General features: G+C 38.5%; 1 protein-coding gene across 3 annotated transcripts in view; it reads right to left on the bottom strand.

The window, feature by feature from the left end:
• Positions 1-26,495, bottom strand: part of LOC136884099 (tetratricopeptide repeat protein 27) — a 149,767-nt gene that overhangs the window by 114,046 nt on the left and 9,226 nt on the right. For all 3 annotated transcript variants that reach the window (XR_010861303.2, XM_067156130.2, XM_067156131.2), the window contains exon 3: positions 9,516-9,762. Coding sequence is in view for 2 of the 3 variants with exons in the window: in XM_067156130.2 (XP_067012231.2) it covers positions 9,516-9,762 (247 nt within the window). In the remaining variant the exon portion in view is untranslated. The remainder of the gene's footprint in view (positions 1-9,515; positions 9,763-26,495) is intronic.

The raw sequence follows: 26,495 nt of genomic DNA, 5'->3' as shown, positions 1-26,495 counted from the left end.
AATTAGAAAATATTTTTACTGATGCCACACTAAACAAAATTGTGCAGTTAACCAATGAAAAAATAACTATAATGGGTACTTCATATGCTAATGGTTTTAGGGATTGTGGGCTTACAGATGCTAAGGAAATGACAGCCTTTTTCAAGGTACTATACATGTTGGGTGTGAAAAAGGCTCAACTCTTGAACGCTGCTGAAATATGAGCTGTAGATGGAGCAGAAATATTTTGCGGTTATAAGTCCAAGAGTGGATACCACATTTTTTTGTGGGCAATAAGATCTGATGTTGTATACAAAGAAGCAGATTTGTACACCACAAATAAAATGTTTATTGTTGAAGAATTTTTTTTACTCTGTACAAATTTGCTGAATGTACATTAAATCCGCAATCACCATGCTGAGTGGCGCAGGCGGTTGAGGCGCTGGGGTTTTTGACTCCAACTTGGCAGGTTCGATCCTGGCCCAGTCCGGTGGTATTTGAAGGTGCTCAAATACGTCAGCCTCGTATCGGTAGATTTACTGCTACGTAAAAGAACTCCCGTGAGACAAAATTCCGGCACCTCGGCATCTCCAAAAACCATAAAAGTAGTTAAGTGGGATGTAAAGCCAATAACATAATTCTTATTTAAATCCGTAATCTAAATAAGCTTGAGGATGCATACACACAAACATACAAAATCATTATAGACCATTATGCCTTTCAGTGTTCAGTCTGCAAGCCAATTTACTAAATGTCGCCACAATCCTCTATTTGCAACTAGTACTGTGGCCTCATTTAGTTCTCTACCTCATAGCTTTAAATCGTTAGAAACTGAGTCCCTCTCTACTTCTCTTACCATCCATAACAGAGCCCATTATACTCCTAAGTAACCTATCCTCCTCCATTCGCCTCAGATGACCCCACCACCGAAGTTGGTTTATGCGTACAGCTTCATCCATCGAGTTCATTCCTAATTTAGCCTTTATTCTCCTCATTCCAAGTACCCTCCTGCCATTGTTCCCACGTTTATGCCAGCAATCATTCTCGCTACTTTCATGTCTGATACCTCTAACTTATGAATAAGATATCCTGAGTCCACCCAGCTTTTGCTCCCACAAAGCAAAGTTGATCTGAAAACAGACCGATGTAAAGATAGTTTTGTCTGGGAGCTGACTTCCTTCTTACAGAATACTGTTGATCGCAACTGCGAGCTCACTGCATTAGCTTTACTACACCTTGATTCAATCTCACTAACTATACTGTATTACCATCCTGGAAGAACACACAACCTAAATACAGTAGAAGTTCGCTATAGCGAGAATTCGTAACAGCAAAAAATTTACTCGCTATAGCGGATTGTCGTTATACCCGATTTTTTTTATAAAAATCAGAAGAAACCTCATGCATATTAAAATCGGTATGAAAAGGCAATCAGTTTGTTCAAAACTTGCGTTTCCACGGATGGTATCCATACGACGGCTTACTTGTTTTTTTTTTTTCTTCGTGAAAGTGTGAGTTTAATTTCATTCTGAAGAGAATTATAGTACCGTATTTCTCCGAATCCAAGACGAACCCCACTTTTTCCTTCAAAAATGTAAATCAGGCTCAAAAAGTGCTTTGTAAAATCATATGAATGCCTTTGTTTTATAGTACGCATTTTAGACGCCGAACACTGGCTTTCTTTATGCCGTATTTTTTTTTTGCGGCTGAACAATTATTCTTTATTTATGTGGGTTTATTGACCATTAACTTAAAATTGGAATCGTAATACCGAAGAGAACCCGTTGAAAATTTGCCGGCAATACCTATTCCATGCGTCTCTACAATACGACGATCCATCAGGAAAATATTCTTGCTGCCTATAAAACTGTTACTTTACTCGGCGTCAGATATAACCGGCAACCACTACGCACACGTCTCGCTTACCGGGTTCGGCAACTTCAGGGGCTAGCAATGTATAGGCCTAATCGCGAACGTTGAAAGTCAAGGAAAGATTTTAATGTGCCACGGTATGACCATTCTGCCCTTGATTTTTTTGTGCACATACCTCACAATTTCATCTTCGACTTCTTTGAAGCGTCCTTGTCGCATTTTTTGTACAGTACGCATTTTTTAAGCTATCTTTGTCTTCACGCTAACGTCAAATATTGGTTTTAGTTAGGCCTATGGACAATTATTCTTCATTTCCGAATGTTTAATAACCATTAACTTAAAATTGGCATCATAATACAGACGAGAACCCGTAGTTAATTTGCCGGCAATACCTGTTCCGCGTATCTTTACAAAACGACTATCCATCACGAAAATGTTCCTGCTGTCTACAAAACTTAATTTTACTAAGCGCCAGGTACAGTAAACGCGTTATAACTCTGCCACTGATAAGCCGTGGCCTTTCTAAGAATTCGAAAGCTCGCATGTTTTGATGCCATTCTGCAGATTTGAGAAACGTTTTTGTAGAGGCTAATAGAACGTCATTCTCTCTTCACTATTTCCCCAGGATCCAGTAACGTTACACACAAGCACTGTACAACCGGTTGTCGCGGCTAGCGATGTATAATAAAGAGGTGGTCATTTATTGTCAATGAGTTTTGTGTATATAGGCCTATACATGCGCACGTGGGAGTGAAAAGAAGCAGCGTGGTTACCACAGCAGTTGCCAGTGGCATTCGTTACTGTTAGACCGGGAATGCAAGGCAACCCTTGATTTTTTCGCATAAAATTCTGAGAAAAGAAAACGTTGCCTTTAATTCGGAGAAATACGGCATCACTCATAGGCTTCTGTGGCAAACATTTCAGATTTCTTTTTCAAACGGCGTTGCCTAACCTAACCATATATGTATCATAAAAACATATTTGTAATGCATGTAGAGAAATGATAACCTCCTCGCTAAAAAAAATAACCTTTCCGAAATGTAACTAGACACGAGTAAATATGAACTATCCTCTGAAATCAGTTATGTACTCTCTCATATCTTGAGGTGTATCACATTCTTACTTAACTTCAGCCTTTCTTTTTAACGAGTTAACTGCTATCGGCCACGATGTTTACGCATTATTATGAAAACGTGTTATCCTCTTTCATTTCGAATTTTCTTTAGATTACAACAGTCGACGGGTATTACCAATCGACTCCAACATCGCCTTCGAATTTCGACGAGTGAGCTCACAAATGCACATAGTGAGAAAACTATACCATACCAAAGATGATTGATCGCATTTTGTGGCAAACGTTTGAGTTTTCTTATTCAAACAGAGTCACCTATCCTAACCTAACCGTACTATACGTACGATGAAAACACACTTCAAGCGCCAGTAGAAAAATTACAACCTTCTCGCTATAAATTTAAATGATAATAGCCTTTCCGTAATTTAACCAGATGCGAGAAAATATAAAGTAACCTCTGAAACCAATTATGCACTCTGCCATATTTCGAGGTTATTCCATTCTTACTTAAAATTGCCGTATTTAGCATTAAAATTAAGCTATCGTTTAGTCAGCCTTTATTTTCAATGAGTTAACAACAGTTATCGGACACGTCATTTACGCATTTATTACGAAAATGTCCTCTTTCATTTCGAATTTTCTTTACAGAACAGCAGTCGACGAGTGTTACTAATCGACCCCGACATCACCTTCGAATGTCGACGAGAGAACTCGCTAGTGGAAATAGCGAGGAAACGATACCAAAGGTAATCGATCGCATGCAACATAATCGCTGGGGTGTATAAATATTGGTAACGGGAAAAATCACGCGTGCTTAAGTGCTCGTAATAATGGATGAGTCAGTGATAGGGCTCTCGCTGTAACCGAAGGATAATGCACAGTTTAATATAGAAATTTTGAAGGGACAGAAACAAATTGGTGTTATAGCGGGGTTCTCGTTATATGCGGTACTCGTTATAGCGGACTTCAACTGTACTTAAAATTATCTACCTGTTCCAGTTTTTTATCACCAATCTGACATTCAGTTCTGTTGAATTTCTTACCTACTGACATCAATTTAGTCTTCGAGAGGCTAATTTTCATACCATACGCATTGCACCCATTTTCAAGTTGCAAGATATTAGACTGCAGGCTTTCGGCACAACTGCCATTAAGACCATGTCGTCGGAATAGGCCAGACTGCTTACTACATTTCCACCTAAATGAATCCCTCCTTGCCACTTTCTACCTTTCAGCAGATAATCCATGTAAACTACGAACAGCAAAGGTGAAAGATTACAGCCTTGTCTAACCCTTGTAAGTACCCTGAACCAAGAACTCATTCTACCATCAATTCTCCCTGCAGCCCAATTGTCAACATAAATGCCTTTGATTGATTTTAACAATCTACCCTTAATTCCATAGTCCCCCAGTATGACGAACATCTTTTCCCTCGGTACACTTTCATATGCTTTCTCTAGATCTACGAAACCACTGATCACACCTTCCCTTCCAAGATGCCAGTGAATACTTTGCCTGGTATACTAATCAATGAGATACCTCAATAGTTGTTGCAATCCTTCCTATTCCCTTGCTTATAGATAGGTGCAATTACTGCTTTTGTCCAATGTGAAGGTACCGTACCAACACTCCATGCTAATCTTACCACTCTATGAAGCCATTTCATCCCTGCCTTCCCACTACACTTCACCATTTCAGGTCTGATTTCATCTATTCCTGCTGTTTTATGACAATGAAGTTTATTTACCATCCTTTCCACTTCCTCAAGCGTAATTTCACCGACATCATTTTCCTCCTCCCCATGAGCTTGGTTGTTTGCGACACCACCAGGAAGATTTCCTTTTACGTTGAGAAGATTTTCGAAATATTCCCTCCACCTGCCCAGTGATTCCCTGGGATCTATTATGAGTTCACCTGAATTACCCAAAATACTGTTCATTTCCTTTTTCCCTCCCTTCCTAAGATTCTTTATTACTGTCCAGAAAGGTTTTACTGCTGCTTGACCTAGCCTTTACGGTTATTACAAAAATCTTCCCAAGACTTCTTATTGGATTTAACAACGATTTGTTTCGCTCTGTTTCTTTCATCTACGTACAATTCCCTGTCTCCCTCGGCCCTTGTTTGGATCCATTTCTGATATGCCTTCTTTTTACGTTTACATGCTACTCTCACTTCATCATTCCACCAAAATGTTTGCTTTTCCCATCTTTACACACAGTCGTTCCTAGGCATTCCCTTGCTGTTTCTACTACGGCATCCCCGTATACCACCCATTCTCTTTCTATATCCTGTACCTGCTTACTGTCCACTGTTCGAAACTTCCCAGTAATCATATCCATGTACTTCTGTCTAATTTCCCCATCCTGAAGATTTTCTACCCTTATTCGTTTGCAGACAGATTTCACCTTCTGTATCCTAGGCCTAGAAATATTTGGTTCACGAAAGATCAGATAGTGGTCTGTATCATCGAAAAATCCCCGAAAAACCTGTACATTCCTAACAGACTTCCTGAATTCAAAGTCGGTTAAGATATAGCCTATTATGGATTTGGTACCCCTAGCCTCCCTTGTGTAGCGCTGAATAGCCTTATGCTTTAAGAATGTATTCGTAACTGCTAAACCCATACTAGCACAGAAATCCAGCAAACGCATCTCATTATCACTAGCTTCCATATCTTCCCCACATTTACCAATCACCCTTTCATATCTTTCAATTCTATTTCCAAATCTCGCATTGAAATTCCCCATTAACACTATCCCATCCTTGCTGTTCATCCTGACTACAATGTCACTCAATGGTTCATAAAACTTGTCAACTTCATCCTCATCTGCACCCTCTCGTGGTGAATACACTGAGGCAATTCTCGTCCTAATTCCTCCAACTGCCAAATCTACCCACAACATTCGCTCACTTACGTGCCAACAGAAACTATGTTGCATGCAATAGTATTTCTGATAATCAGCCCTACGCCGCACTCTCCCCTACCCTTTTTAACACCCGTCAAGCACACTTTATAATCTATCTCTTCCTCGTTATCTCCCCTTACCCAAATATCACCTACTCCTAGCACATCCAGATGCATCCTCTTTCTCTATCCTAGGCCTAGAGATACTTGGTCCACTACAGATCAGATAGTGGTCTGTATCAGTTCCACTTTCTTTCTTTTATAAACCCCATTAATATTGATCAATAGTGCCCCATCGAATTCCATTTCATTCACCAAGTTGTTTCCAAGGAGTCCCTCGCCTGTCAAATGGGAGTGGGATTCCATTACTCCCACAGGTCCGAGGCTTGCTTAAAATGTTTTGAGCTCGGTAAATTCATGAAGCAGGATGCTACCCTACTTACACATAGTCCAAGTGAGGATCTCTCCTCTAACGGGTTAGGGACCACCAATGGATTGTTTAGTCCTAGCCACCTGAGGATAAGGAGGGTCATGACTCAGAATATGTCCGAGATGCCCACTCTCATTCCATAGCAACTGGTATCCCGACTCTCAGGACCACTTACTAGGCCACTCAGCCGTTGCCCATGGTACACGAACTAGGAACATGACTGCAGTAACCCAGCTTGAGGATGCGTTGGAAAAATTATACATATATACAAATCTGACCTAATATGTACAATAAGTTTCCCATTGCCGAACACAATGTAAATAATCAATATCCCTATAATCGACTGCCTAAGTTGATTATGAGAACAGTTCTAGCAGAAGGATATGGTATAAATTTACAATCTTAATATGATGTCAGTAAAGAAAATGTATCAAGTGATAGATCCATGCAAAGCAGATAGGATGAGGCTAGAGAGCTTATCCTGAGGTGAAACCTCCCAGCTATAGTTAGGCCACCAGTGTGGTGTACATTTTCAAGAGGTGTGACCTCTGTGCCCTACTTACAGTGTAGGCTAGTCGTTGGGCAGCTGCTAACAGCCTGCCTGTCTCTTCCGCCTGCTCGCCTATATATACTGTTTCACAGTTTCGTCAGCGTGCTGGCTGGGAAATACGTCATGTTACCAAAGACTCGCTATGTAGCGCGCTGACTTCAAACAGGTGATGTTGCACCACAACATTCGATGAGAAGAATAAAAGAATGATTTTCTACAGTGCTCTGGGGAGTTTATTTCATTAACAAGAATATGTACACTTCATGAATAAAACATAGCCTTTGAAATTTATAGTGAAATGTCTACAATGTGCATATTTCATTTATCATTAAGACATGCTGAAGAACGCAGAAGTTTTAAAAAATAAAAAAGTTGCCTTAAAACACTGAAAGTATACAAAAATCCAAAAGAGTGGACTGGATGATCATTTTAGAAAAAAGACCAGGACCGTGACCAACTGTGCAACCGTTCATGGGATATTGTAACTATATAAAAATAGATGGGTGTTAAGTGTATACAGGGGAACCTCAATTCTACATTTCTGGAGAGACCACGGGAAAAAAAGAGTACCATATGGGAAACGGGAAATCCAGGAACAAATTAAAACCATCAACAATTTGGCTAGACATCACAATAATGAAACATGTGTATTATATTCTTACAAAAACTCCTACATAAATTACAGGAGTTAAAAAATACTTGATCCTTTAAATTCAGCTTTGACGGGAAACTTCGCCGCTTTCTTATGAAAACATCTCTCTGGTCAGTACTAGACACTGGGCTTTCAAACAGTAATAGACCTTGTTCCTTTTCTAACACGAGTCTAGTATTTTTAATATGGTCAGATACCTTGTGCGATCATGCTTATGGAGCATTCTGTACCAGGCTAACAATGAAGGCCTCCGCCGGCTTGTGTTTTGTTGTAACAAACTTTCTGCTGATGTTTTGTTTAGTGGCAATGTTGCCAGCACGTGAAAACCAGCACTTTATGCAGTTGTGAATGGGTCTGCATATGACAAAATGATGTGACCTGTGAAGTATGTGAAAACCATGCAAGAAAAACACTGAACTATAGAGGAAGTCAAAAGAAATCTGACTACTGCTTTTAAGTAGAGATGTCAAAATGCATCCTGTCTCCTTCCAACCATTGCGACCACTCTGCTTTATGATTTCTGTGGCTTCCATAAACAATACCAGGTGAATGCAATGCAAAAATGGTCCTTTATACAATTCACTGCTGATCATTTTCCTGATACTTGCTCTAATTACAGGGGCTGCCTGGCCGAGGCAGTAAAGGCGTGCTCGGTTCGCCCGGAAGGACGTGGGTTCGAATCCCCGTCAGGAAGTCGTAAAATTTAAGAAACGAGATTTCCACTTCTGGAGGTGCACATGGCCCTGAGGTTCACTCCGCCTACACCAAAAATGAGTACCAGGTTAATTCCTGGGGGCAAAGGCGGCCGGGCGTAGAGCTAACCACTCTACCCCATCAAGTGCCGAGGTTACGAATAGTGGAAGCCTTTACCTTCCACAACTCCAAGGGCCTTCATGGCCTGTACAGAGATGACTTTGCTTTGCTTTACTCTAATTACTGCAATGAAAAGATGTTAACGTGACGATCCATAGGTATACCATACCCATCTTCCTGTGAGATACTGTTTCTTGAAAAAATGTCTGCTTGAGGATTTAGCGCTGATGAGATTGCAGTTCCTTGACAATTGCTGCACAAAATTGTTTGTTCGAGAAGCGAATAATGCAACATTTTTAATACACAATTTAATTAAGATGCTCATCGGGCCATGTAATCTGAACGATCAGTCCATGAAAATGTTGTTTCCGGAAACAGATAATCGTGGACTTACCTTACAGTTAGACAACTAAGTTCTACAGTTAAATTGAAATAATAAATATGGTATTTCAACCTATTCAATACAAGTAAATAAGAGATGTAGAGATTACATTCTTATTTAATTAAAAGTGCAAAGGGTACCGGTTTCGACCCCAGTCTGGGTCATCATCAGCCGATTATAACTCGAAAAACAATGCATAAGTAAGAAAGAAGTTAACGGTCAAGTCCACACAATATCAGTTGAAGAGGCGATATAAAAATGACGGGGGCAGGCACTGTTAAATTCAGACAAAGTGGAATGTAAGTCACTTAAAAGAAGTAATGCGTAATCTTCCGAGCATCAGCATGGCACACGCAATGTTTGGCACTGTCTCACAATGTTCACGAAAAGCAGAGAACAGTTAAATGAGCCAGACTGCATACACCGTTAGGCACAAAGTCGCAACACAATCCAAATATGAAGATCTAAAGTCATGAAGAAGCCGAAGACGAGCAGCTCAACCGAAGTAACTTGCAAGCTCCAGAAGATCGGCGCAGTGTTTACAACGTCAAGTGCTGTAGTTTCATACGCTGACGGAGATTGAAGGATAGATTAATGATCAAGTATTTGCTTAGTTCATGAAAATGTACCTATATATATATATATATATATATATATATATATATATATATATATATACTTATAATACGATTCAATGTAATTGAATACATAATTATAATCTTGAAGATTTTTAGAACAGTTGACGTGAAAAAACAATAGTGAATAGAAAAATGGTAAAAAGCACAATACCGGAAACAAATGAAAACGTGTATGCACAGTGCGCTATTTCTTGAATATAAAAAAATTCAGGTTCTACTCACAGGCCACTGAGAAAGCCAATCACAACAAGTACGGAGAACAGCACGTGCCAGTATCAGCAATACTGCATGGCGCACCGTAGTGTAGCAGCCTTCACCATCCATCTCCAGACAACTGACAGCCTCAAAGTGACGTGCTTCAGGAAGCCAACCTAACACCATTTCATCCGTAGAAAGGGACGGTCCAGTCCAGTTGACCTGCATGAAGCTTGACAGGCTGGCAATTCCAACACACAGCATTTGTTGTTGCCTGTAAGGAGAGAGAACACATTTTCATAGTTACAATCGTTTTTTAATATTTTATTTTTTGCAGTTTGAGAAGTTTGATAACAGAGCACATGAAATGGAAACAATTTCCATCATTTTAAAAAATGTTATCTATCTGTTTTGCATAAACACAGAAACTGCTTCCTGTTGTTTTTTTTTTTTTCATTAAACTTGTCAATATAAAAGTAGACACATCCAGAATTCAATGTGCTTGGTTTTGTGTGTGTTTTCCACATCTCCGCCTAAACCACTGGAATAATTTCAACCAAATTTGGACACAAATGCCTTACTATCTGTACAAAAGTACTGCGGGGTTAAGGCACCCCTAGCACCCCCAGGGGCAGGGGTGTTGAGTGGGAAACGGCGGCATTTAAGAATAATTGCAAATGTTTAATATTGATGTAGCATCCATAGTCTTCAGGTCGCTGAGTTGGACAGTGGGACAGTGACAGTCCGGATGCCATTTAAATTAGCCCCATCGGTACTAAACGGGGGAGGGGGGAAGGAGTGAAAAAGAAAATCTCCAAACTGACCGAGATTACGAATGTATGTACGTAGGTTCGTTCCAACATAGCTTTCAACCAAACCTGGTACACGAATGAATTACCACCTGGAAACAATTACTGTAGATGTAAGGCACCCCTAGGGGTGGGGTTGGAGAGGGGGTTAAATGTAAAAAATATTTAAAATGACCATTATTAGTATCAAATCCATAGTTTTTGGGGTCGCTGAGATGAATAGTGACACACTGGATGCCATTAAGTACAACTTCAGCCCCCATCGGCATAGTAGTTGAAAAGAATTCCCAAAATGGCCAAGATTATGGACGGACGGACTTTCCAGCATAGCTCTCAACCAAACTTGGCACATATTTGATTTGCTATCTAGAAAAAGATACTGTGAGGGTAAGACACCCCAAACACCCCTATGGGTGGGGGGGTGAAATGTAAAAATAATTGAAAATAAACTGTATCAGTGTCGAATCCATAGTTTTCGGGGTCGTTGCAATGAATAGTGACAGCCCGGATGTTGTTTTAGTCCAACTTCAGCCCCTACCGGCATAGAGGTTGAAAAAGAATGACTAAAATTACCAAGGTTATGGATGTTCCAACATAGCTATCAACCAAAGTTAGTGTATAGATATGATTTACTATCTGGAAAAAATACTGTGGAGGTGTGACACCCCTAACACATGCAGGGTAAGGGGTGAAATGTAAAAATAATCAAAAACAACCTATATCAGCATCAAATCCATAGTTTTCAGGGTTGCCGAGATGAAATGTGTCACTCTGGATGCACTTTAAGTCCAAGTTCAGGCTCCACTGGTATGGGCGGTGGGAAGAGGTGAAAAAGAAAATGTACAAATATCCAAAATGACCTAGATTAATGCTGAATCCACAATTTTTGGGTTTTCGGGGTTACTAAGCTGATTGGTGACAGTCCTAATGACAGCTGGAATCATGCCTGTCATATCTACAGCACGATTTGTAAATAAATGCAGTTGTCCCTTATTTTTATTATTCTTTTGAAAGGATCAACTAATTCCCAGACAATCTGGGCTTCCACAAGGACAAAGTTTTAGGTAAAAAAGAAATAATCTAAAACTAAAAATTAAACACATATTAATAACTCTTAGGACTGGTTCATTCAATCTCAGTTAAAAGAACACTAACACACTGCTCGTTAACATAGCGTTAAATATTTAGCAGCATGTTAAGATTCTTGCGTTTATCCATAAAATTCCTGGGAACTGTTAGCTAACACGGTGTTAACTCTCGTAAGAGTCATGATCAGTGAGAACCTAGAAGGCCGTGGCGGAGCCATGCAGTTTGTGAACGCGCTCTAAAACAAGGCGCGTAAAGTCAATATTTATTAGATTTTTTGTTTTGACTATGAATTTTCTGTTTCTCTACAGACCAATATGGAAAAAAATAAAAACGGAGAAGAGAATGTGTAGTTCAAATTTCTCTTCCTTTGGAAATTATTTCCAAGTATATACCCAGTGTTCTCCCTAGTACCATTTTAACAGACGCAATGCCCTGCCATTTTTACAGACCGCCCGGTTAACGAAACCTAGATATATGTTAGTCTCATAACATTAATACATATTTGAGTCAATGTTTGTTCCAAATGAAAATGTAAATACCGTAAAACTGTTTATTTAAATGATAAGTCTTCATTATTGTCTTCATTATTGTCAGCATAATTGCATCAATTATATCAGAATTCAAATGTTCAGCTTGACTACCACGTAGTATCGTGCGCGAGCAGAGTCTGGATTAGCCTGGAACCACATGCGAGCACTAGATTCCACATGGCACTCCGCAGCAACCGAGCGGTTAAGTCCCGGTGTTACATGATGAACGAGCAGCAGAACATGTTCAAAGTACTCTTATGCCTTGTTTGTTATAATAACACTAAAATAGTTCAATTTTGCAGTCTGAAATTATTGTTAATGCACTGAGGAGAATAAACTGACATTCAATCATATTCATTTTTTACGTAGTATTTCCCGCCCAGCTAGCGAACATTTCTGGAGAGAACATTGTATACCTATTATAGAAAGTAAGCAAACTAATGGATCCATGCTCAAAGCTAAAAGTGATGCTTGGCAGAAAGTTTGTAGTGAATTCAATGTGCATACTGACGTTAGCCAATGTATGATCAAGCAACTGAAACAACTGTATGAAAATCATCTCTTCTGTTCCTAACTCTTTCTGGAAAAGGCATATTACATTCCAAATATTCAAGATACAGAAGTTCTGCATCTTGTACATCTGCCATATTTTGAGCTAACAGAGAATTTAATTGCTTGAACCTGGACAGTTAACTGAGAGTTTAACAGATTGTTAGTCTTAACCAACGGTGATTAAATGCTAATACGGTTAAGTTTACTGTTAAATTAATTTAACAGGCAGTTAAATGTTAACTGAGGTTGAATAAACCGGGCCTTAAACTGCCAAATAGTTAGTAAAATATCAAGCAACGTCACAATGTCCAGCTCCATGCTGGCCTTTGGTCCTAGGGATCCTGGGTTCGATTTCTGGCCAGGTCATGGATTTTAACCTTAATTGGTTAATTCGTCTGGCTCGGCGTTTGTGATGTCTTCAACATTAGAAATCGTCTTAGGTACGGCCCTATCCTCACAGGCATGCAGATCGCCTTGAACTGACACTAAGGATACGATGAAGACCTAGTGCAGTGGATTTGGTCAAAACTAGCGAAAAGAAAACTGCTAGGAACTGGACTCGGGCCTCTTACAGATAAAAGAAACATATAAGAGACGCAAAGAAATAAAAAAACATAACAGTGATAAGGGTAAGAACATAAAGTGATTATGGAGAGGAAAATCAAAAGAAAATAGTATAAGTAAAACAAGGGGGCCAAAAATCAAATGGGTAATGTAAATAATATGTAGCCCGTGATTAAAATACACCAGACTCAGTGGTAATAGTACTTTCACAAACGCTTACCTTCGTAAAGGACGTGAAGCAAAGTTTAGCATAAAGATATGGCATCTATATAAATTAGCTGAAGCATATGAATTTAGACGGTACAAAACATTTCTTTATAGCACGTCAGGTCAAGGCAGTCATAAGATTAAAGAGTAATAGCCTCACATCATAACATACTCTCATTCGATTCCACCGTCAAGGCATCAAGAATCTCAACAATCCAAATTACATCCCCCGAGAATACAATAACATTAAGTAAAAGGAGCATAAAATGGAGAAGAGGGAAGGGTGCACCGAGCTCTTAAAATTCAACCAGAGAGAAAAAGGAAAAGGGGCGGTTACCAGGGTTTCATACAACACAACAAGAAAATATGGAAAGACAACCCTCAAGGAATAAAACATATTAAACTAGAAAATAAGGAAAGCCAATGATGGCGATATGAAACGATCAATAAACAGGTAAATTAAGCACAAAAAGGTATCACGAATCAAACGTCGGAACCACCCACGCTCACACAGAGACCAAGAGGTTAGGTTGTCGCAAATAAAGGGACGCATAAGAGCGTCATCGTACAGTACATAATAAATAAACAACCGCTCTCAAGCTCAGACAGTATGAACCAGAAAGTGGTCCATCAAAAGAGACGGAGTGTCTCAAACACCAAAACACACAGAAGCAGGCAAATCGCGTAGTTAGCTTGAATTCATACCAGATCAATGAAATGGACATGAATTATACAGAACACGCGATAAAATAATACGACATGAGCTCAAGCGGAATGTTAATGAAGCGACATGGGTAAAAGGTCTCGGTCGCACACAGCAAACAATCTCATACACACATGGATCCGTGTTACCTTCTATTCTCAAAATAAACATAACAGATCAATAAAAGAAAATCAAGGTTAACCCACGAATAAATCAGAAAAACACGTAATGAGGGAAGCCTTTCTAACCCAACTAAAAGAAGGTTAAAGGAAAATAAATACCTCGATTATATAAGCAAACAGCATACTCAAAAGGTTGAGATGTGTACGAAGACATCTTGAATTTCTTAAAATATCTTTTATAAGCCATAAAGGAGACTTTAAAATCGAATCCTTCCATCTTCTCAAGTCGAAAGATCTCAAAAAAGTCCATCAGAAAGATAATCCAACAAGACGGGGCAAAAAGAAATGCTTAGACCTATCTTATCTTATAAGACGTCATCTGTCAGAATAGAGAAGGATTACATAGTGCTAACGACACATGATGGGAAAGAGTAATAGTTCATAGATACTAGAATTCGCTAGGAAGGTGAAGACATCAGAAAAAGTAAACGTACCATAAAATGATATGGTGCGGTAGAGCCTATAGACCGCCTACTTAAAAAAAAGACCTGCACCAGACCTCTCCAGAGGTCATACATCATTATTATTGTTCCAGGGTTTATCGTGGACTGCAGAGGTGAAAGAAGGTGCCGGGATGAATGGGTCTAACTACAATGTCAAGAAAAGAATTTAAAACTTAAACTGAAGGTTATATATTCTTAAATTCAACCTTAGCAAATTTTCATAACAATGAAACGTCAGGTACAAGGACAAATTTTAGACAAGACAAGAAAATTCAAAATTTAGTGACAGATTAAAAATCTGGGCTTCAAACCCCTCACTTTACAATTCTTGAGCTCCTAGCTCAAATTTACAAAAGAGCACAAATTTATACAAGGGCAGAAGTCCCTCAATACATGGAGCACTTGCTCCCAACTTATAATATCAAGCCACCCAGAGACACTTTTACAACACTTGAAAAGAGCTGACGTGCCCTCAGTTTTCCAAGCCTATTCAAGGCAATATCAGAAAATTACAATCACACACCATCAAGGCACAACTTACAAATTTGAAACAGGGGTATCTAGCACCCAATCTATTGGGCCTTTGCGGAAAAGAACAGGTTATATAAATGGCCCGAAACACAAATTGAATAGAGGCGTGTACTTGGCCCCTAGATATGAATTCTTAAAACCTAAAGGGCACTAGGCTGATGAAACAGGGGCTATTCCCAAACTACTGAGGTGACTCTTGAATAAAGTTATTTACCACATTACAGAATGAAAAAAACAGCAATAAACGTAGTCACCTCAAACCAAGATGAAGGGGTGCTCGAGAGGGTACATCACTCTCTATCCCCGATTCGCAGTAAAAGATTTTATGAAGTTATTACATAAGCCGGCAGAAGTTACATTTTCAGAAAAGTAGGTTACATAGGTGATGATTCGGACCTTTCCCTCGGATTAAACTGCGGAGCTAGCAAGAAAGAAAGAAAGATGCTATGTGGCCATTACCTTATAGAAGCTCTAGCAGCTGACGAAGAGGCCTCCTGCCTCCTGCTTGACACACACACTCAGTAAGATGATGATCAATTGGCCAAGAGACGTGAATATCCGCAGTTTGTAAACCCTCGGGGAAAGTTCAAGACCATTCAAGATTAAACTAGCCACACCCTCTCGTTTTATTGGTTAATATAAAAGTTACACTCAAAATTGAAGGAGAAGAAGAAGACTGTGATTGGTAGAAAATTAATTACAGAAATTAGGGATTGGCTGGATTCAAAACTGGCGGAAAGAAAAGATAAATATTGCCAACCCAAAAATAGTTTTAAAAACTTATGAATACAAAACTTCTTTAAATCAAAAGTTCTTTCACTTTGCACCAGGGTGGATGATCACAGTTTTTTTAGCAGTGACATCTATGGAAGAATATCCAAACTTCTTGAGGAATGGCAAACAAAACAAGTAGAAATTCACACAGTACAGGAAACTTCACAGTAACAAAATTACATCACATTTCTGTGGTGACATCTTCTGAGTAAATTTATAAGTTGGTCTAGTTTAAATTTCACTGTTTCACCAGTAGAGGAGTTCTTTTAGGCGCTAGATTTAAATGCGTGGCGTTGGGGTGTACCTCCCGGTACAATTATAATGCACAATGAGGAAATCTACAAAATTTCACTTCACACATCATTAACAGGTAATATAATTCTTAAAAGTAACTATTCAAAAGAACTACCTGGAAAACACCAGGTACTACAGCCAATAAGATTATAAACCTCAAGAATATCACCTCTCAGCTTGAGAGAAGCGGACAAAGAGTTCAGCGGCTTCCCTTGCAGACTACTGATACCATACCCAGGTCTCATGCTGGTTTCTTGTTAATAACAGCAGCTGGTTTTTGCAGGTACTTCTTCTATCTTGCCTCCTACTCACCATGCAGAATGCAAAGTTATTTAAAACACTTTAACACCCTTCACAGGTGCAAAGGCTGCAAGATCTTATATTTTCTGATTGTTGATTCACTGAGATCTTTGAATGTAATTTCCTTACATCTGTACCTACGGTTACTCAAGCATCACACTTATTCTTTTGAGACCCCAGTTTTAGCGGTGTACCTCTTGAAGACACCAGTCCTAATGTCTTTTGCCAAATGTAGAGTAATACACCCACTCATAGTAATGTTCTATGGTTTCCCTGCACCCCTACTATCATTTTTCTGAAAATATTCAACTTCTATGAACAAAACAACAGAAACAAACATGTTCCAACATCGCTTTAAAAAAAATATTGAACACATTCTGATGCAATTTGCCATGTTTGCAAGTTTTATAAATGGGCACAAAATGAATTTCAATACGTGTGAAGATGTAGACAAAAGCTGGTATTTGTGTGGTGCGGGTTGGCTCAGTGCAAACCAGTGTGACATTTGTTTTGCCTCTATGCAATATGCGGATTTTGAACATGCTGACAATGAGTCACTTGTAAACTTTCAGACAAGATGGGAGTGTGTACTAATGGCTCTCTCGAGCTAGCTAAGATTATATTGAAAGGTCCAATATACCGAATGATGGAGGAAAACTATGGAAGGAGTTTTGCACTAGTTTCTGTATGTTTTAATTTGGCCACCTCTACAAGAAAGACTTCATTAAGGTAGGATTAAGCAGTCTCCAACCACATGCTGATTAACCATGGGTTCAACGTCGTACAGTTCTGGAAGTTAAGAATCATTGTCAGATATTCCAAGTGAACTTGAAAAAACCAATGTTTCACCGGAAATGTGTTCCAACAAAACCATGGAGTGATTTAGGTGTTCTAAATTTGGTATTAACTGAAAATAGCCATTATGGTGGCTATCTAAGCATCACTGGTAAATTCAAAATGTTGCCACAACCATGTATTTATTTGCAGTAATTATTCATCTGATGTTAAAAAAGTTTGACACACTTATGAATTCCGGGAAGAGAGAGAGAGAGATTTATTAAAGAAATAATAAATCCTTCACCCTCCAATGAGGGTGACAATTCAAATCCGGAATACAGTCAGGTTACAATTTCAATAGAGTTTAAAAACATCAAATAGTGGAAATTTACAATTGTTAATGCTGTTATTGTCTTCTTTTTTCCAGGGGAAGTCCAGGAGGAATGTTAATCATGTTCTCAGGTATACAGCAGATGGAAATGAGCAGAATCTACATTAGTATTTTATTCTATTTTGCAGAATGGAACTTACAGATTTTGTTGTAAGGTCAATATCTGACTGAGGAGGGTGCCTCTTGCTCCAAATAGCAGGCCTCTGACAATGCACCGATCGATAGGCATTTTGTACTTTGTTGACATGTAAGGCAAGCACAGTACATAAATGGCTTGCTTTTCTAGGTCCACATCCCAAGCCAGATTCGAGTCTCTTTCAAAGCGAATGGTTGAATCTAAGACCAATGATTTACTGTCCTTCCTGCTGATGGCTATGATGTCAGCCATCCAATTAGAGTCATCGACAGAGATGCAGTAAACCTCGTTATTTTAAAATTAACCCATTGCCATATGGCAATGATTTTCGCGCCTTTTTTTTCTTTTAGTACTGTTGGCAACAAGAAATAATCTGAAAGATTGTAGTGTCATCCAACAATTAGAGAAGAGTTTGTAGAATCGAGTAATCACATTTATTTAATTTTAAAATCTGATGTTGTGACACAAGGAGTGATGGACTGTTGATTATTTTAAGATTCCTGCGAAATGGCTGCCGGCTTCACATAAGGATATAAAATCTATAAATGAAGTTGTTTCATTGGATTATATTTACAATACTGTTGTGCACACTTCATTATATATTTTGTAAGCATTTGAAATAGTCCAGGCGCACAATGCCGTAGTAGTGTTTCTTGAATCATTAGTGTTGCCATACGGCAACGCTAGGCGTTTATGCTCAGTAAAATTGCTGCAGCTGTCAGATCCTGACACTTATACTAATTCATCTTCATTGCAGGAAGGGATTTTCACTTTTAGAAGCACTGGATATGCTATTGACTGAAGATCTTGATGGTGATATTTTTGTGGAACCGCCCGATATAAGTGTACTTACAGACGAGGGCTCCTGGTGATGAAGATGATTGCGGGCTTACTGATAATCTCAGCTCTCGACAGTTACGTGCCAGCCCTGAAATGAAGCTTGTAAATAATGAAAGAATCAGGATTAGTTACGATGGTGAAGATGTTTTACCAAAGGACGAAGTGCCTTTTGTGCCTACTGATGCAAGATCTGTTTCAATTCCTGAAACTGCAAAAGAGAGGATAACTGATAGAGAAAAGAAGAAATCAATTTATTACAGACCAAGATGGACCGGAGCATAGTTATACAAGTGCAAATCCATGACTATTGTTGACATAACTGAATTGTTTGCAGATAACCAGATGATCGAACATTTACTTCGGGAGACTAAAAAGTATGCAGTGTTTTTAAATTGTATGGACCCACAAATAACTTCTGATGAAATTCATTGCTTTATCAACATACTTTTCATTTCTGGAAACAATAAGTTGCCCTCCAAGCGTTCTCATTGTGACACGTAGGATGATATGAAGACAGTGAAAGACTGTCATTCTCTATCTCTGTGGCTAACACACAAGTACTGAGTGTGAGCTTTTATCTTCCTCTGAAAACATTGACTACTGTAGTTACTATGTAACTGCACCTGAAGTTCTCTGATTCTTCGTTTTCTTATTTTTTATTTTATTTTATTGTTTCAGTGAGTGTTTTGTTTTGACAGGCAACAAATATTTTCTCCTTTGTTCAATAATTCTATTTTTTTCTGAGATGTGAATAAAAACTGATATTCAATATTCTTACAATAAATAATGCTAAGATTTATCAACATTGTTATTGTACGAAAACAAAAAGCCACTTTGCAACCTAAATTCGACTTCCAAAACTCAATGTTAAAAAATAGTTAGTGCAAGAGCGTAGCACTGCCATATGGCAACATCAAATACCTTATGACCTAGAGGTCCCAAAATTCTGAAACTTGTTTCATTAGTTTATTTTGGTCTCAAACATGCAGCAAAACACAATAAATAAGTAAATCTCAGAAAAAATTTAATTCAGACGGTAATGGGTTGAAGTATTTGAAATGTAAATTGAAATACACAAATCTATAATTATAAAAGGAAGTGTTTGTCTGTCTGTCTGTGCACGATGCCCAGCAAAATCTACAGCACTCAGATATCTGAAATTTTGAACATAGGTAGATGGAAAGGGGTCCGAATGCACCTCGAAGCCGGAATTTTCACTTTCACTGGTGAGTTATGAACGAAAAACCATCGGAAAACATTGCATTGGGATATGACAATCCAACGTGCATCGAGACGCTGTGGCTAGGCAACGTACATAAGATAGGTAAGGTAAGGTAAGGGTGTATTCTGCCGAAGGCAGGTCCGAACTTCTGTAGAGGTGTGCCTGAGCCGGAGTTTATGTACGGTAGGATGGCCAGTTCCTTTCCGCTCCTCCATTCCCTTACCCCCCACTAACAGCGCGTGGCAACCCATCCAAATCTTGACCATGCCCAATGTTGCTTAACTTCAGAGATCTCACGGGATCCGATGTTTCAACACGGCTATGGCCGTTGGCCACAAGATAGGTAGAGAACACAAAATTCAAGGAGCCATTTTACATCCAAGGCGTAGGAAACCGTTTTTGGTCTTATATGGTGTGAGGGCATATGACGCTGTTGACGTTCTGCAATGAACACGGCTCTGAAACTGATGACGAATACTATTGAAGCCACCATCATTACTGAGCATGCTGCGGGCGAAGTAGTATTCCTCGAACTGTAAGCTATTTTCGGTCCGCGACACAAGGAGCCATCAGCCCGTAATAGTCGGAAGTGTTTGGGTGTATGTGTGCAAAGCCCAGTCAAATCTACGGCACACAGGGATCTGAAATTTTGACGTAGGACAATCGCTTAAAGTTGTAGGACTCCATCTTTGAAAACGGTGCTTTTGCCATTGTCAATTGTATGTGGATTGTTTGAGAGTTCGAAAGGCAAACACAATACAGTATACATCTTACCTCCAAATAGAAGGACATTAATATAGTTTATTCCGAACCTCTATAAGGAAACAATATATTTTGTATTATATAACACGGTCTTTTACATAGTTTTAATATTATTTGTACCATCCATCAACCCGGTGTCTTAAGCATTAAAAGTAACAATATAATAAAAATGAAATAATGTACTTCATGCAATTTACGTCATGTAAGTTAATAAATATAATGTTTTAACTTGCTTTTAAATAGTTTAGAAACATCTAACAGTTCAATTAATAAACGCGGGCAAAGCCGCGGGCACATGCTAGTATTAATTATTTTAACAGTAGCCTACTACGGAAATATGCCATACTTTTACCCTAACAGGATGTTTATTTTGGGTGTATCATGCCTCGTACTTGCCAAATGAACCATCATTAAATTGTTTTCCTTCATCTTTTCTCATTTCTATGACTTGTAATTGCTTCATTTTTCTTTGGTGGTTGAGAGAGATAATCCACCTGACAGCCACCCCAATTAGAGAATCAAAAGATCGGCCTCCTAATCAATTCATATGAATAATATTTATTTTATATAATGTTTAGATTAAGATAACTCAAGATTACTATTGCCACCATCAGGCAGATTGTCTTTGTCAGATTTTATTCCAGAAAGAAAATCCAATACATGGTTCTTCAGGTTAGGGAGTACAAGTGGTGTCTTAAATTGCCAATGAATTTTTCAATGCTGAGTCCACTATGGTCTGGATAATAGTGTACAGGTTTTGTTTATTCTTAAGGAGTTCAGTGTCTCCTTAGGAATTGTCCTTCTAGCGCCAATCGTAAGGCCAATAACTTCCCATTTTGTAAGTTTGTACTTCTTCCGAGATCCTCAAGGCATGGTTAATTGATGGCCTTTTTCTCCTTGCACACTAATCGAGGCTGCTGTTCATTTTCCTTGAATCTTACAGTGGGATCAATCACCATACTCGTACCTTTCGCCTGGTCGATGACAACAACATCAGCTCATCTTGTGGATCCATTTTTGGAAAGATATCCTACTTCTTAATGGATCTCTAAATGTTGTTTACGGAGGCTTCCAGCAATAAATTGGGGAACTGTATTGTGCCGACGGGTGCTCATCACCTCTCCCTTACGACAGAACCCTAATAGGCAATCTAATAATTTCTTTAACGGAACTCCTTATAATTTTATCAATGTCACCAAGAAATTTCACTGTCATTTATTGGCACGCGGATTTACCTAACGTTGTGTTATCTTGGTGCTATTACCATTTCCTTGGGTGATGGAATTTAGTTATAGTAATTGAATTTGACATTTAATGATTTCTATCATTTCTGTTCTGAATTTCTTGATCTTATGTGGTTTTGGGGTCCTAGGCATGTACGAGAGCATGCACTGCAAACTGACAATATAATAAGGATATTAGAAGGTGTATAGATGGTAAAACCTGTAAGAATTATAAAGGTAATATGTCATGATTTTAGTATGTCTAGACCTGTAAAAATGTGTACGTGAAATCCAAAGTCAGGGTTGTTCTTGTGGGCTTGTAATAATTTCACGTCCTTGTTCTTTCTTTCTTCCTTTCTTCTTAACTCGACCATGTTTGTTATCTTTGCTTTTGTTTGTCTGATTGTTCAACTGCCACGCCCACTTTTGTTGGTGGGTAACTGTCATTTGTTTTAATGGGAACTCATGGTGATTTTCCTGTAATCCTGTTCTGATATGAGTGTTGCAGTCTCTTGGTTATACTATTGTGACTGATTTGTTATCCTTCTAATAAATTTAATTGAATTTATTCTCAGTTTTTGGTGATTTAAATTTTTTTTTTGCTAGTGGCTTTACGTCGCATCGACACAGACAGGTCTTATGGCGAAGATGAGATAGGAAAGGGCTAGGAGTTGGAAGGAAGCAGCCGTGCACTTAATTAAGTTACAGCCCCAGCAATTGCCTGGTGTGAAAATGGAAACCACGGAAAACCTCTTCAGGGCTGGATGCAAGCTCACAGCTGAGCGCCCCTAACTGCACAGCAATCTCGCTCGGTTAACTCTTTCCGGTCTAATTGCGAGCGTAGCTCGTAGCGGCCAAAATTACGTTCAGGCCGCGCTGCGGGCTTAGCCCATAGTAAGGTTTGACAATTCACTAAAAATCAAGAATGAGCTATGGACGCATTCTGGTGGTTACATCATGTTTCTTCATGTATTAGTTACGAGAGTATTTAAGCAGATGGCAGTGTTATATGTCTAAGTTAGAGAATTTACGATATTTTTGATCAACAAGCATCAGTAGATGTTGTCACTCAGTGGGTCTAAAACATGGATTCTCGTGCTAAACATGTGCTTGGCGAAAGTGATATTTTCGATATTTTATGATATATTATTTATGCGCAAATGAACATGTTATTGACATATGAATTCGAAACAACTTCTTACATGTCATTATGACTGGAGTTCGTTTTACGGCCTAGCGCATGTTCCCACGTATTTCATATTTGCTTGAATACATAAGATTGTCTACATATTAGTAAAGTTATCTGTTTAGAAGACTGTATTTTCTGTTTCTCAGAAGTCCTTTGTGGTAAATGGAACAATAATTTTACATTTGAGTAACTTTTGACAAAATTTATCAATTAAAATAAAATTTCATAAGATCTCCCATTTTCATTATTGTAATTATTACTATTGTTGAAAAATATTTTTATATCGTACTCATTATTGTTGTTTTGTAATTGCAATGCACATTTTATATTAGCAAAATAGGGTAAATATAACAGTATTTCAGAAAACTGTTCTTGCTTAGTTATCAGTCTCCATTCGCATAACATGGTATAATATATAAACAACTTTAAAATCTCAAGTGATAGTTGACATGATACAAACAGCGTTTTTCAAAACTAGATGCTCAAACAAGCACAAAGAAAAAAGAATCATGCAAAAATCTCCTACAGGTACACAGATATAATGTTTTTAAAATCCTTAAAAATGCCCAGTCCAGAACGTTTGTAAGGGATATAAAGGCCCAGACTGGAAAGGGTTAAATGACCTTTCTATCTTCTTATGTACGTTAATTATTGTGGGTTTCTGACTCCTTCATGATTTTATTAGTTATTATTTTTCATCAGGGCCAGGATTTTGATGACCTAAAAATGTTTAAAAAATTATCTATACAATGACGGCAAAAATCCATTAAAATCATCCAAAAATAGTTATAGACATTATAATGAGCTTTTGGGCTTTAGCCGTGTCAAGAAAACAAGGTGAAATTCTCATGTTTCGGAGAATTTTGCTCCACGTCTTCAGAAGAAAATCTCGACTGCTCATGGGAAAGACTTCTCCAATGGGAGGCGTCTCTCCTGGAATGTGAAGTAAGTGGTGAACAAAGTTTCTTTAGTCTCCAGATTGACAAAGAGTTGTGAAGATTCTCAAGTCTCCGTATTCATCTTCACTTAAAGTTGCGATAATATCCAATACCGCACATGTAAATGCTTCAAAATGATCAAACCTGTAAGAAAACGACTCAAAAAGTACAAAATAGCCTAATAAATTCCATAAAATGGCCAAATAATGAAGTATAATTTTAGAAAATGACCTAAAAATTTAAAAAATGGCAAAAAATTACAAAAGATGACTTAATAAATTAGCATTTCTACAATGTGCGAACTATGAACAGGATTTGTGTAAAAGTTAGCAATGTCTGTTGTGAACCAATTAAAAGATGACATATCATCAAAATCCTAGTCCTGTTTATTATTAATACAACTTCCCTAATGCAGAGGCTGCCACAAGGATGAAGTATATCAACTACAAAATATTATGTCTTCCAAGTCATTGGTGAATTTGCTAAAATGTGCCAGACAAAAATCACAATAATGAGATAACTTAATTCCTCACATAACCAATTTTTTTTTTCTTTTCTTAATTTTGCATCCATCCCTGGCATAGGCCAGGGTAAAGTGTAGCTTCCACCGAAGTCCCAGTCTCATCCATGACTGTGACAATATGGAAGCTGCTAGGGTATGGGTAGTGCGGAGTAATGACATTCGGAGCACAACCCGTGCATCTGAGTGTTATGAAAGGTGTTGCTCATAGGGTTAGTCGTACTACAATATCACTATCTGGCCCAGTGAGGAAAGCAATGGCAAACTACCTCACTCCTCGTCTTGCCTAGTACACCTCACTTTGGTGCTACCATTTGTTTCTGTGGTTTTCCTGTGATGGTGCTATCTAAGGATCCAACCAGCCTCTAGGCTGATGACCTAACAGACAGAATCTGTGTTCAAGGATGATCGATTTTTCTTCTGATTTCACTCCTTTGATGAAAAGTTGCATTGGTACCATCTCATGTTAAACTAAGTTTATCCTTTCTGTGCACAAGAACGTTGCACACCTTGGGTTTAAAACATTTTAAATTTTCGTCTCATGTGTAAATTAATAAATTTGGTCTATTCTGAAGCTGTCTTATGTATTGTCCTTTTAAAGAAGTCAACAAACTTACTTTCTAAAGCATTGAATTCAGCCTACAACTTGAGACCTTGTTTATTTGCATGCTCACTCGAGTTCCTTAGCTTGAGCGTAGTACAAAACCGTTTCTTTTCCTCTTACTTTGTTCTTGTTCGGGTCGTTTCTGCACACTTTAGTTGACCTCGGGTGTGATATCTGAAGCCACCTCTTTTCAGTTTCGACTCAGTTAATTCATAACTGTCAGGTTCTTCAGTCTGCCGAAACTAATTTTGAATAAATAAATTTATAAGCTACCTGAAAAAAAAAAACATACGGTAACAGAATTATATCTGAAAATGAAACAACTTTAATTAAAATAGTGTTACGAATAAAACTCCCGTCTGTTTCATTGCTCCAATTTATTTCAGGATGACCCAATAAATGCACACACACACACACACACATATATACCCACACAATTCTAATTAACCATGAATGGCCACACTTACTAATTACAAGTCTATTCACAAGTCCCTCTTCCTTACGGCGCAGCACAACAGCTCCTCATTCAGGCTTCGGTGGGACACTAGCAACAGCCATCACCTCTGCCGCCCTCAGCCAAGCCCCCGAACCCTAACGCACTGAGTCTCTCACTGACTTCACCACCGAGTCTAACACTGACCCCGAGTCCAGCACTGACTGTCCGCAGTTAGCCTCCTTTTTTATAGCTTAGGTGATTTCAGCAAGAATTTTTACAAGGCGGCCAGAGGCAGAACATTTCTGCTGAATCTCCAAGAAACTCACAGGTAAGTCGGCCGATGAGAACAATGCATGGAAAGGCTGGCCCCACCCCACAAGCCGGCTGGGAGATCCCAGATCATCTGAGTCACCAGCCCCTTCCTGGAAGTATCGAAAGGGGCTACAACAGGGCTGGCACGTAACAATAGAATGAATTTACTGCAAAACAAATCACATTCTATGCTAGAGTGGAGAGAGGTGAGGACATCATTATGATAAGTTCCAAATTTCAAGTTTTCAAACATAAATATTTTAAGTGTGATTTGTTTGAATCTGATGATGCTCTTTCAAGAACGAAACATCAACTAAAGTTAGGTTGAATGAAGAATCCGGCCTTCCAATACTTGTTTTTTATTGCTAGTCTATGTATTTATGTAACATAATCCAGCTTAAAATCTAATTACAATATTTACATGTTCCATTCCTAACATGGAACATCTTCAGCTAAAAAAGATACAAAAATTGGCATAAACAAATAAAAACACTTGATGATGATGATGATAAGATAAAATGTTCAGAACACCAACATAGTAAAACTTCAAGGAAAAACGTTCTTAAAAATGCGAACTATACACGTCACTTACAATTATGTTTTAAAGTTATCACTGGAAAGTCCAACATCTGGGCGATTTGCACACGTTTCATGTGTGGTTTAGTATCCACTTTCTCAA

Source organism: Anabrus simplex, chromosome 12 (genome assembly GCF_040414725.1).
Source record: "Anabrus simplex isolate iqAnaSimp1 chromosome 12, ASM4041472v1, whole genome shotgun sequence".
Classification (NCBI taxonomy): domain Eukaryota; kingdom Metazoa; phylum Arthropoda; class Insecta; order Orthoptera; family Tettigoniidae; genus Anabrus; species Anabrus simplex.
The sequence above is the reverse complement of the archived record's forward strand: the minus strand, read 5'-3'. Positions and strand labels throughout refer to the sequence as shown.